Source organism: Diorhabda carinulata, chromosome X (genome assembly GCF_026250575.1).
Source record: "Diorhabda carinulata isolate Delta chromosome X, icDioCari1.1, whole genome shotgun sequence".
Classification (NCBI taxonomy): domain Eukaryota; kingdom Metazoa; phylum Arthropoda; class Insecta; order Coleoptera; family Chrysomelidae; genus Diorhabda; species Diorhabda carinulata.
The window spans coordinates 14,987,962-15,000,764 of NC_079472.1; the positions used below are offsets into that span (position 1 = coordinate 14,987,962).

Sequence of the window (12,803 nt, forward strand, 5' to 3'; positions counted from 1 at the left end):
TGTAGTTTTCTATGTTTAGCAACAGTTACTTTCAGTCTTACTTCTACGTTTGTTAACCACGGAAAGTTTCTAAAAGTCATCGAAAGCTTGAAAAGATTCGATTACGCAGTTAATATTCCGTCTCCATATACGATAAAAATGTTAATAACTTTATTAATTATTGGTAATGTAACTATACTGTTTCCAATACTTTTGGATACCTTATCGTGGATATCACTTTATAATGTAAACAGATATAAATATTATTTTATAAGAAATTTTCAATATTATCAGTTGGGAATTATTTTAATGTTATGGATGTGGCTTGTGGTGGAAACTAGAAAAAGATTCGTATTATTAAATCAGTTTTTAATAAAATTAATTTCGATACCTGAACGTCTTCAAGTGAATAATATTAAAGCGACAAATAAGTGTGAGGTTAGAAACGAAATCAAACGTATAACTGCTCTATACAACGAACTTTGCGATGTAGTTGATTTAATAAATGATGTGTTTGGTGCTGGACTATTAATTTCCGTCATATTTACTATTTCTTATGTTTTGCTGTACAGTATTATACTTATAGACTTTACAGTTTTCAAAATTGGTTCCAGTTCTGATGTGTGGATAATTTACACTAGCATCGTATGGTTAATTGAAAATTTCGTAAGTACCTACAAGATAATTCCACCTACGCGAAACTAACTTGTAAAAATCTATACCTTAGATTGGATTGGAAGGTTAAATTAGGTTTTATTAAGGTCCGATCCATTGAAATTAAAGTAAATGAAGTATAGCTACCATCTATACAGGATGATTGATTAGTGTAGTGACGTTCACTTTTCAATATTTTCTGTAGTATGAACGTTAATATTCATTGAATCTGATACGGGATGAATCAAAATACTAATACATTATTTTTTAGACTTTTTTCACACGAATCACCCTGTATTTTCTGTGTGTACGTCATTTTTGTAATATGAACGACAAGCTTTTCATCGAATTGGTTCGAGTTCTTTACAATATGAAGAACCCAAAGTTGTCACGTTCATGTTTGAACACGCACATATCCCCCATTTAATTTACTCACAATTTCGTCATTGGATATTTTTTTCACCGAAGGTCACGGTACGTCACGTCACGGATGTGTGGATCGATCTTTACTGGGTGTTCCATATAAAATTTTCATTTATTTAAACAATACACTGTATTTTATTGCATATTTTTAATCAGTTTGTTCTACGAGGTGTTTAATAAGTTATAACCAATGTTCCATACAAATCATTTAATATCCTGTACAATGTAAGAGAAATTCAAGAGTTAAGATTTGTCCTGGCCAAAGTACGATAGTAAAAATTATTTATTTCGTTAATATACATTAAATCTGATACGGGGTGAATCAAAATAGTAATACATTATTTTTTAGACTTTTCAAATTAATCACCTTGTATTTTCTGAATCTATCGGAAAGTACTACCAACATACTTCTTTTTTTATGAAGCATTCCTTCTATATCTAATCATTTATCAATTAAAGTCCATTTATCGAAGAAAAGTAGTAAACCAAAACAATGATTAGTGCGTGATCAGTATGTGAGCATCCTGATTAAGCCAGTGTTAAAATTTAAACCATTTTTAACCTTACGTTGCAAGTGGCCATAAATAGTCTACTCTTTGTTACCTGTTATTTTAAACGGTGGATTAGAGATTACGGTGAGAGTGGGCATAAAAAGCAACGTCAACTTTAGATCGTGGTTATAAATGATACAATAAAAGGAAAAATGAAATTGAAAGAAACATTTATAGAATACAGTCAAACCTCAATATAACGAATCTCAAGGGACTGAACAAAAAATTCGTTATAGCAAAGTTCAGTTGGTGAAATTTCGGTATATCTAGGTTCAAATGCAACGTTGGTCATATTTAGTCCATGTTTAATCTGCTGATACTACATTTTAAAATGTGTAGAAAATGAAACCCCAAGACGTAGACAGTTCAATGAGCTTTACTGAGGTTTTGAATAAGAAAATCGTTACTTTAAGTTGACTTTTTTACCACAATCTACAAAAATTTTGTTTTTGACCATAAACATCGTTATATCAAGAAATTTGTGAAAATGAGATTTGACTGTATTGAGGAAAAATAGTTGATTTGGTTTGAACAGAATAGCAATTATTTTACTATCTACAATTGTATTGAATCTTTATAATTCTTGATATGTTTTTAGGTAAAAATAATGGCATTGGCTTTAGCGGGTGAGAACCTTTCAAGTGAAGCGAATAAGACTGTTAATGTTTGTTATGGATTGATTAATAAATTAGAAAACAGCGAAGAAATCAGACAAAAGCTTATTTTCCTTATTCAACAAGCTCTAGATAGAAAACCATGTCTCAAGGCCTCCGGATTCTTTGTGGTTAAATCAACAATGACAGGATTCATCGTCGGTAGCATTACTTCTTATGTTATTGTGGCCGTTCAGTTTTTAAATGAGATGCAAACTCATGTTACTCAATAAATTAACAAATTGATAATCGTGTATCGAATAAGTTGTCTCGAAACACCAAAATCTGGTTACCATTGGACCATTGGTTCATCCTGCACCAAATTTTCTTTCTTGTCCAACATTATCAACTTAGTAAAAGCAATGTGGTCTTTTTATATTAATAAATAAATGTAAAGTTTGGAAAACTTCATCAACAATAAAATTAAGTTATATTTTAGATAATTTATTTATAAACAGTCGTTCAAACCAATGTTTAAACCATCCTTCTGAGGAGTTCATTAATCTTATCTTCTCTATTACCAAAATCTCCTCCTTCAACGTAGTGATTCGTCTTCTTACGCCATCCACCAGTAGGGGTATTCAACTATGAAAAAAAAATTAATTTTAATAAATAAAATAAAGTAAAAATGATGATCAATTAAGCAGGAATTAATTCAAACGTTTAGTCCAGATATAAATGGATAAATCTAGAAACGAAAATTGTAAAATTTTCTTCTTCTTCAGCAGATAAGATAGATCCTGAAATGCTCAAATATCTTGTCGAAAATTTCAGCGTACTATAACATAAAGGAAAAAATACTAAGAGAAGAAATAGAAGTGGAAGAAGAACAAACAACATTCAGAAAAAAATTAATCAAACTAGAAATACAAAAAAAATTAATGAAACTAGGAATACAAAAAAAATTAATCAAACTAGGAATACAAAAAAAAATTAAATACTATCACAAATTGGAACATTGAAATAGATAGGAAAGTAAACGCAGTCAAGATGAAGTATCTATGAAAAAGGGGAGGAAAAACTAAGTGGATAGAAAAAGAAATGAAATAACACCTTAAAACAAGAAACAATCAGGGAACCTTAGACTGGTTTGGATATTAAACAAAAATGGAACAAGATATATATTGATAAAAAGAAAGAAAGAACTATAGGAAGGAGTGAAACATGAAATTAACAAGTAGCAGATGTAGAAAAACAAAGACAACATACAATAAATCAAATGATAATAGCACAGGACAAGAAAAGATGGGATAAATGGGTAAAATTGTGTATTATATACATTTCAAAATTTTCAAAAATCAGTAGAGGTGATAAATTTGTAAATCCTCTACAGCCCTATTGTTAACTGCTAATAACTGATTTAATTAATTCAATTTTAATAAAATTAATAATTTATTAGTACCAATCAACAAGACACCAAATCTGCAGATATCTATTTAGTTTTTGATTCTCCAAAGACAAATTTGAATTTTCCAAAAAAAATTTCTCATTGAATTTAGTTACGGTCTTATTGTGAATCAAAAATTGTTTTTATGGCAACTAATTACCATTAAATTTTGAACAATTTTCAATATTTTAATTTTAAATCAACTTACCTTGAAAGGCCACAAGAAGTTGGAAGCAAACTTGAATTTGGGTCCAACTGTGAAGATTTCATGAATCAAGTCTTCCACACAGATCAAACCAGATTTTCCTAATCTGTCTTCAATTAATTGGTTGCTAGTGATGGGGACACGTTGGCCGTTTATCTTGGCAAAACCTCTTTTGTAAATCAATTCTCTAACAGATTTCAAATTGGGGTAACCCCAAGTAATGTAAGGTTCGCATATTCTCAACATGTTGATTGTGGCTTTGTTAAGTTTAACGAAAACACCATTGTTAATTTGAAGGAGACGGAAAAGTTGAAGAACTTTTCGTACTTTAGGTGCTACTTTATTGATACTGAAAGTAAATTAAATGTGTCGAGAATGATTCTTCATTAAAATAAAAATATTAATAATTTATTGAAATGTGAGTTGCGCCAATTTTTCTTAATTAATATGGACATTAAGTGTTACTTCATTGACACAACAAATAATTTTAGACAGCATGGAAAGTGTTATTTCAGTTCAACCAACAACACTATGGTTCTGTCTGATTAAAAGAAATGTATTTAATTCGATAATCGGGAAAACTTACCCCTTAATACGAACAACAAAAGCCAATTTGGCTTCGGCTGGAACATAAAAATTGCCCTTGTTTTTAGCTTGACGAATTAACCTAATTTCATCCCTTTCCTTCAATCGGTATTCCTTTACGTACTGTTCAGCTCGCTTAAAGATATCTTTCCTCTTTTTAATTTGTTCTGCCTTTTTTTTGATAGCATACTGGAGCTGTTTGGCGCGAGAGGCTTCACGACGTTTACGGTGTTTTAATACCGATTCGGGAACTGCTGGGAGTCCTTTAACTGTTTTAGTTTTTCCAGCTCTAAAATATAAAAACAAAATAAATACGTAATGTGTACATACAGAAACATTTTAGGTTATTAATCAAAAATATAAACAAATGGAGAAAATATTTAATCAAAAAAGTGAAGAACAAAAATTAGAATACTAAAATGTAATTTTATCTACAAAAAACTGTTTTAAATCTATAGATGATTATAGATTACTTAATGAGCCTTAACTTACGTCGGTGCCATTTTAAACTTGGTGACAGAAAGAGTATCTTATTTGTACTTCAATTACATGTCAAACGCCAAAGGATATTTGTTTTGGCAATTTTTCGAGTCATACATAATTAACAGCACCACCTTACGTCATCTTCTCTGGATGCTGGCTCCTTTGTGTTACCATGAAAATCAGCTATAGCTCAATAAAGCTCATATTTAACTGAAACTCAACTGATTTAGTATTGTTAACTGTTCATCTAATAATAACGCTCAAAAAGTCGTAATTTATATTCTCAAATACTTAATCAGAATCTCTGATGTAGCCACCCTGTCTCTATCAAGCCACTATATGAGTGCTTAGGACCAATTTTACCATCTTAAACAAAAGTTAAGATTAAACTAAAGTTTAAATTATGGTTTAAGCTTGAGTTTAAATCAAAAATTTCTCTGACAATGAAGTAGTACTTTTGGTTAACACTGTGAAGAAATACAAATAAATGTTTTCAATAGAAGCACAGCAAATATAAAAAATTTGGAGGGAATATTTGAAAATTTGATTTTGAGAAAGTTAGGTTTGGATCCTCCATGTGTTGTTAAGCTGAAGTTTAAACTACCCCAATACCGCTGGTAACGTAGTATCTCAGAAATTTAGATCCGCCACAGAACATACCAGGGGTATGTTCCATATACTTATTACATATATGGTATGTTCTGTGAGATAACCTATTTTAATTTATTGTTATTATGGAATTATTATGAATTGTCAAAACTAGATTTATATCACGATACACATACAGATGTATCCGTATCGTGACTTTTATATTGGTTACTTTTAAGGAAACAAACAATATGATTTTAAGAAACAATGTTATATTTAAGATCTAGGTAAATTAGTAATATAGTATATATAGAAAAGTAAAAATATCAAATTTGGAAAAATACGTACACTTCCAGTTTTTTAGGTATTCCAAAAGGAAATGTTTTTTCTATTGTTTATTTATGTGTTTAACGGGATGTATTATTTACATGGAGATTTTTTGCTACTATTTCAATACATTTCAATGGTATGATTTAAAGTGCAAGCAACGTGATAGATGTACTAAAATTTTATTGGTAGCAGATCCCCAAATTATTGGAAATAATGAAGAAATCTTACATTATATTACACCTTTTAGTATTTTCGATAGTGACAGGTAAGTTTTGATAATTATTATATACAGGAAATTCGTTTTATAAAAATATCTTCAGTTATTGGGTAAAAATATGCGTAATTCCATAAGATGTGTTATAATTTGCAGGTTTTTAAGGCAGACATATTTACAGGCTTATAATTTTGTTCAACCAGATGTGGTTATATTTCTAGGAGATTTAATGGATGAAGGACATAGGGCTTCTAATCAAGAGTTTCATGAGTATATTAGAAGATTATTTAATATATTTTTAGGTTCTTCAACTTCAACAATAGTAAGGGTATGTATTACTACAAAATACATTTTTTAGAGAAAAATTGAAAGGGTAATGTTTTATTTTTGAATTAATTGTAGTATATATGGTTACCTGGTGATAATGATATAGGAGGAGAGGATAGTAATATAACACCGGAAAAAATTAGGAGGTTCGAGCACGCTTTTTCCCAACCCAATTTTATTTCTTACAAAAATCTCAATTTTTTCAAAATAAATCGATTGGTTTCAGAAATTCCTGTTTACAAAAAGAAAAGAGAATTTTTTGATACAGAACACTTATTTATTGGCTTAAGTCATGTGCCTCTAATGTTTAAACCCTCATTATTCGTTGATAAGGTAAATATACAAATATTACTTCAATTTTTCAATGCCTCAATCTTTTTATTTATATATTGTCATTATAATTTATTTTTATATACGATTTTTAACGTTTTATTAAGATTTTTTTTACTTACAAAATTATACTCTGCTAGTGATAGTCGATCGGTCTCATTAAGAAAAAGCACTAGATTACTAGTTTAAAGTACAATAGATCCATTTAATTTATTCACACTTGTCTAAATACTGAAATAGTTACAAGTTTATGTATAAAAGGGGCGTTTGTAAATAAATAATTTAATCGTACGGGGTTTGTTGACCTCACTTATCAACTTAGTAGCTTCCCCCAAGACCGATCCATCCAGGTCAACTCTGGTGTTTCCAAGCGATACATCTTGCCATTTATTCTCTTTCTTCTAAACATAAACCTTATAGGTAATCAGTAATCTCATCTTCAAGTTTTTTTTGTAGGTGATGAAAAAAATGAGGCCTCATCTAATGTTTACCGCGCACGAACATAAAAGTATGATAATAAATACAGACGCTCACCTATCTCAAGATTACCAAATTTCACCTGTTACGCCTGATAATAATAAAATATTCCAATATACATTAGGTACGAAAGATATGTATGAAATATTAATTCCAACAGCATCATACCGCATGGGAACCAATAAAATTGGATACGGCTTTGCGGTTATAGGTAATTATAATCTATCAATTTATTATTAATCATATAGTAAAACGGGTTCACAGCCACACACCACACATTATATAACGGTACCAGCAATAACATAATATATAGGAAATTATAAAGACAGTTTCTTCAACACACTGATAGAAATTAAATAGTTGACATACTTGCTAAAGTAGGGGTGGATAAACCTTTCATAGACGTTGAAATCTGTCGTGGAATTAACTATAGAATAATAGAGGAAAAAAGTTCTAGGCATAAAACCAGTTACTGGAATAATTTACAGGGGTTGAGATACTAGGAAGGGAAGATCAGTTGGATGTATTAACCTAGGCAAGAATACACCTGAAGACGCTAGGTTTAGCAGATGTAGAGGATGCAACCTTTATCCACATTTGCTCTATCTGAGAGCGACTGGGGAAAACCATGCCACAACCTATATTTCTAATAAGATTGAGTATCCCCAGTGCTACAAGAAGAAAAGGGAACACAATAGATTCTTTGGTTCATACTTTACATGACAGTTTAATAAAAAATATGGCGGGTGGCTCCATCTATTATTAGGTAGCCATGAACTATATTCTAGATATTTCTGAAGAAGTTAGATGTAACTGGACGGAAGTTGTCTATTACTAGATTCAATTGGATGACCAGAATGTTCACCATCATCATCAGAAGCCATTTCTTTTTTTTTTCATCAAGTAGCAATGATGAATTAACACACGAAATTATTTTGAAAATAACAGGAGTACCTTCACTTTTTTTTTGACACAAAGTCTTTTGAAAGTTGGTACTTCATAAACGTCATGTGACAGCGCCATCTGTGTGTCAGTCACGCGACTTATTAAGTTTTAAAGTCCTTTAAAAAACCTTTATTTTTAGTTGGAGAAAAATAGTGAAATGTTTATTGTTATTTTTCAATGAAATTAAACTAGTACATAACCTCAAATTGCAGTTTTTTGTTGCTTCAAACTGAAATAGTTTTACGCAAAAGGTACATAAAAAACAAACTATTGAATGTGGTGGTGATTAAAAATGATAATTTATTATAACACGAAATTGTTTTGAATATAACAAAAGTATCTTTACTTAAATGGCTGTCACTTTTTACTGACTAATCGAAATGTCATAAAATTTGACAAATAGTTTTTTGAAAGTTGGTTCTTAATAAACGTCATATGGATTTGAAAATGGCAGCGCCATCTGTGTGTCAGTCGCACGATTTATTGACAGTCAGTTGATGGCAAATGCGCTCTTTTGATACACCGATTGCTTCTTCTATTTCTATAACCTTAATCAGACGGTTGTCCAGTCATTTATAAGATTGTCAAACACAAATTGAGGTAGAAAAATTTCCAGACAAGCTTCGTATTATACATTTTTATTTAAATTATAATATAATTCCACTTATATATCTGTTTCAGAAAATAACGATTTACAGTTCACCGTACTATGGTCTCCGTCCAGATTTTTACAACTTAAAATTTATTTTTACATTATTCTTTGTATATTTGTTTATATTATACTTTTAGTGTTATTCAAATGCGTAAGTTTATCAAGATGTACGAACAAAATATTTTAATATCTTCTACTAATTAATATTAAAATTAATAAAAAATATATATTTCAAAACACCTCTAGTATAGATAAATTGCATAATTTCGTTCAGATAATATAATTTATTCTCGAAAATGTTTTAAATTGAAACTATAAAAATAATATTAAAGAATATTTCCATCAATTTCTTTTTGCATTGCTCGTCAAATTTTTTTTCAAGCTGACACCAATAAGCCAAAAATATTTGTTAAAATGTGTATAATAATTTTAATGTATTTTTAAAGCTTGTTGAATTTATAATATATAAAATAAAAAGATTACTTACTTATTCTGATTACTGCTTCACATCTTCAATAAAATTGGGTTTTCAACTCAATTTTACTCCCTTTGATCCCATATTTATATAAAAGGAGTTTTTTTTAGGTTAATCCTTAGTCCTTCGGTTTGTCATTAACCTACCAGTTACAGGACCCTTGTCATGTGATCGGCAGCGGAACGACCTTTCCACTGCTTACCACCCTTTTCACCAGGTGGTGTAGAGCCAGATTCATGTTTTCTTTCAAATACCGATCCATTGTTTTCAGTAGGAAATTCGTGAGGCTGATGGAACGATATGCTTTGGGATTGGAGTTGAATCGTTCCTTCCGTATTTTGGAATTAATACTTTCACCTCTTTCTATTGTTCAGCAGACAGGATCTAAAAATCCTCACCAGGTGAAGAGGCATGTCATCCCTACCCGGTGGTTTGTAGACCGGAAAGAACAGTCCAAATTACTCCTTAGTAGTTTATTATCTTTATGACCGTGTGGTGGTCCGTATGAATCAGAACTTGAACACTAAGATTGATTTAGAATCGGAAAAGTGCATTTGAAGCAAGACTTCTAAGGTTCTCGTTCTTTGTGTAGCCGTTATCCACCTGGAGCCTTACCGAAGCGCACCGTCAGGGATATCTTTGTGATAATAGTTTCAAATTACTTCAATTTTTTGTTCGGCAGTGTTTTTTTTCTAAATATTTCAACTCTTGCAACTTTTTATAAAACATTTTTTTATTTAAAAAAATAAATAATTTTTTTTTTAAAACTTGCTATTGATCATTAATCGGGATATAAATAAGAAAGACAGTTTAAAAATTTCTTTAAGCTCTATATCACTTTGTCTCGACTTACATACTTAACAATGTAATTATAATTTAAAGCATCTAATGGAAAATTTCTGAGAAAACAATTAAAACAAGATAAAAAACTTTCAGTACCAAATATCTTAATCCTGTTATTACCAAACAACATCCCCCCATATAAATCAATATAGATAAAGATAATTTTAACAAACAATATGTTCATAAAAAAAAACACTTTTATTCGAAAAATAACATGAAAATTAATATTTCGAACAATCTTCCCTTTCAATTAAAATTCGCCTTTTAGTTTGTTAGAAAATTTCTTGCTGATGCTGTACCTATTATAAACAAAATTCCTGTTCAAATAATTAATCTCGTATCCAAACTAAAATATAGGGTTATAAGTATACAATTACAAACAACTTATTGCGAAATCCTATAAAAAAATCATCAGTTTACTTCGTTATTAACGCCTGCTGAAGCGTCTATTCAAAGTACCTTCAATTATCATTCAATGGAAAGAAAAAGTTTTGATTGTTAAATACTGGAAATTGAATTTAAACTTGATAATAACAATCCGAGAATATTTGATACCTCAACTTAAGGGACACCCGGAATCGCACAACTATGTTGTGGGTCCCTATTAAGATCGTGTACCATAATTCCCATTGGTTCCCCGAAGGTGAGTTAAATTACACACAAGAGATTGTATCTCTGTCTGGGTTACATTTGTGCAATGTTTTAAAATTTAGATAATTTCAAATTGTAATAATTTTTAGGCTAAAATCAAAATAGAAATTTAGGTCTTCATCTCGAAAATATATAGTAGTCATCAAAAAACAAAAGAAGTAATATTATATATTTTTAATTTATGTAGCAATTAAAAAGATATTTTTCATTAATTAATCGTTAATGAACACATACTGAACACACTGTTTACTACTACATCAAAGTAATAATCATAGCCTTGGAGTCACAAATTACTGATTCATAACCGGCTGAAAGTTTTAACAGTGTAATTTTGATAGCGTAGTGGTAGTGAACAGCACGTTCAGTATAAACTTACAATTTTGTTTGATTTTTTAAGATACTAGAACTTTGAAGTAATTCTTTTTGAGATTTAAGCCTGTAGCTGCAGTAGATCCTAAGAAAAATGCTTAAAAATACTAAAATAAGTCCAATGGCACCGATTAGAGACACATAATGATGATAAATAATGCAGCTTAGTAATACTGAGAAACCTTGTCTTATAGTACTTATTATCACAAAAACTAAAGGTCCAAATGTAGAGACTGTATTATAAATAAATAACTGACCGCATGTACTACATAAAGATAAAATAACAATGTCTAAAGTAAAACTAGGAAATTTTATCATAAAAGAAAGGCTATCAATAAATCCTCCTTGTTGTAATAATGAAACTGCTGTAAATATGCTAGAGAAAAAATTAACAAAACACATCATCTGTATAGGTTTCATCTCATATGTTTTAAATAAACTCCCTTGCCAATTAGCAGTGAAGCTATCAAATACTATATAGGAACAGAGCAATATAACACCTGCAAAAGTAGTTACTGTAGAATTTGATCTATCGTTCCCAGTATCTATCATAAATAATAGCATACCCACTGAAAGAATTACAGCTGTAACATATTCATAATATTCGTATTTAGTTTTTGACATAAATTTACCCATTATCATTACAGGAATTGTTTTGCTCGCTTTAGCAAGAACTTGATGAGGAAAAGATACATATTTCAACGCCTCATACTGACACCATGAGCTCATAATATTAGAAAATGAACAAAATACGTACTTATATAATGGACATTTGTGTCTAGGCTGTCTTTTACAAAGTAAAATACAAGCAGAAACCAAAAAGGCTAAAATTCTATTTACAAATACTAAAAACTGCGAATCTTTGAAGTATCCTATGTCTGAATTAGAACTCTCGTAAGCTTGAGTCATTACTTTTTCTTGCAAAACACCCCATAATAAATAAGATAACTGTAAGCCAAAAAAGTAAAACAAAAGGAGAAGCCCATCTTGAAGTAAAGTTCTTTCTTGTGGCGAAGTCTTAGAACTGGTAGTCACTGGTAAACTGTCCTCTTCTCCAAAACAAGTTCTTATTGTAGCTCCAATGATTCCTCTGCCACTTTTATTTATATAATTAGTTTTTTGTACATACCTAAGGACTAAATAACCTGGTAGAAATATCGTGGCATATCCTAAAATATTTCGTATACCATGTATTATCCAACTTATTTCTTCTGGAGGATTTTGGACTATTTCAGTATTAAGAACACTCCTATTAACAATATATAAAAATACGATTGAGCTTAATACTATGAGGCAAATAAATAATTCTGAATTATTTGCCATAATGTTGAAGTTACATTGTTAGCATTAAATTTTTACTCCACAATCACTAACAATAAAACTTGGTAATGATTTATCACACCATAATCATAATTTCATAATATAGTATCAATGCACCGTAGTTGCCAACTCAATTAAATTGAAGGGAATTAAGGTCGATTCATAAACGACGTTTGACGTTCATAGCAAATTCTACACGCTAATCATAATTGTTATTCTTTTTGACGTGTGTATTGCTTTTTGTTTATTATTAGAAATGTAATTTTTGTCAAAATTATTTGAAATTATCAATCACTAATATGTAAAAAAATTTAATTGACGTATAGTTTTATGAAATGATCACAGAACGATTATTATCTCCC

General features: G+C 30.0%; 4 protein-coding genes across 4 annotated transcripts; 2 read left to right on the top strand and 2 right to left on the bottom strand.

The window, feature by feature from the left end:
* The first annotated feature begins 250 nt into the window (after window positions 1-250).
* Window positions 251-2,698, top strand: LOC130900628 (uncharacterized). Its single transcript, XM_057811355.1, has 2 exons — window positions 251-645; window positions 2,206-2,698. The coding sequence occupies exons 1-2, from the start codon at window positions 289-291 to the stop codon at window positions 2,491-2,493; spliced, it is 645 nt and encodes a 214-aa protein (XP_057667338.1). The 5' UTR covers window positions 251-288; the 3' UTR covers window positions 2,494-2,698.
* On the bottom strand, window positions 2,689-5,002 carry LOC130900627 (60S ribosomal protein L7). The gene is made up of 4 exons (XM_057811354.1): window positions 4,930-5,002; window positions 4,439-4,726; window positions 3,856-4,201; window positions 2,689-2,845 (listed from the first exon to the last, which is right to left on the bottom strand). The coding sequence occupies exons 1-4, from the start codon at window positions 4,938-4,940 to the stop codon at window positions 2,735-2,737; spliced, it is 756 nt and encodes a 251-aa protein (XP_057667337.1). The 5' UTR covers window positions 4,941-5,002; the 3' UTR covers window positions 2,689-2,734.
* Window positions 5,003-5,527: 525 nt separating this feature from the next.
* On the top strand, window positions 5,528-9,273 carry LOC130901113 (metallophosphoesterase 1 homolog). The gene is made up of 6 exons (XM_057812214.1): window positions 5,528-5,795; window positions 5,873-6,103; window positions 6,209-6,380; window positions 6,455-6,712; window positions 7,166-7,397; window positions 8,813-9,273. The coding sequence occupies exons 1-6, from the start codon at window positions 5,776-5,778 to the stop codon at window positions 8,968-8,970; spliced, it is 1,071 nt and encodes a 356-aa protein (XP_057668197.1). The 5' UTR covers window positions 5,528-5,775; the 3' UTR covers window positions 8,971-9,273.
* Window positions 9,274-10,067: 794 nt separating this feature from the next.
* LOC130901112 (adenosine 3'-phospho 5'-phosphosulfate transporter 1) lies at window positions 10,068-12,640 on the bottom strand. The gene has a single exon (XM_057812213.1). It carries the CDS (start codon window positions 12,442-12,444, stop codon window positions 11,125-11,127), a length of 1,320 nt encoding a protein of 439 aa, XP_057668196.1. The 5' UTR covers window positions 12,445-12,640; the 3' UTR covers window positions 10,068-11,124.
* Window positions 12,641-12,803: the final 163 nt, after the last annotated feature.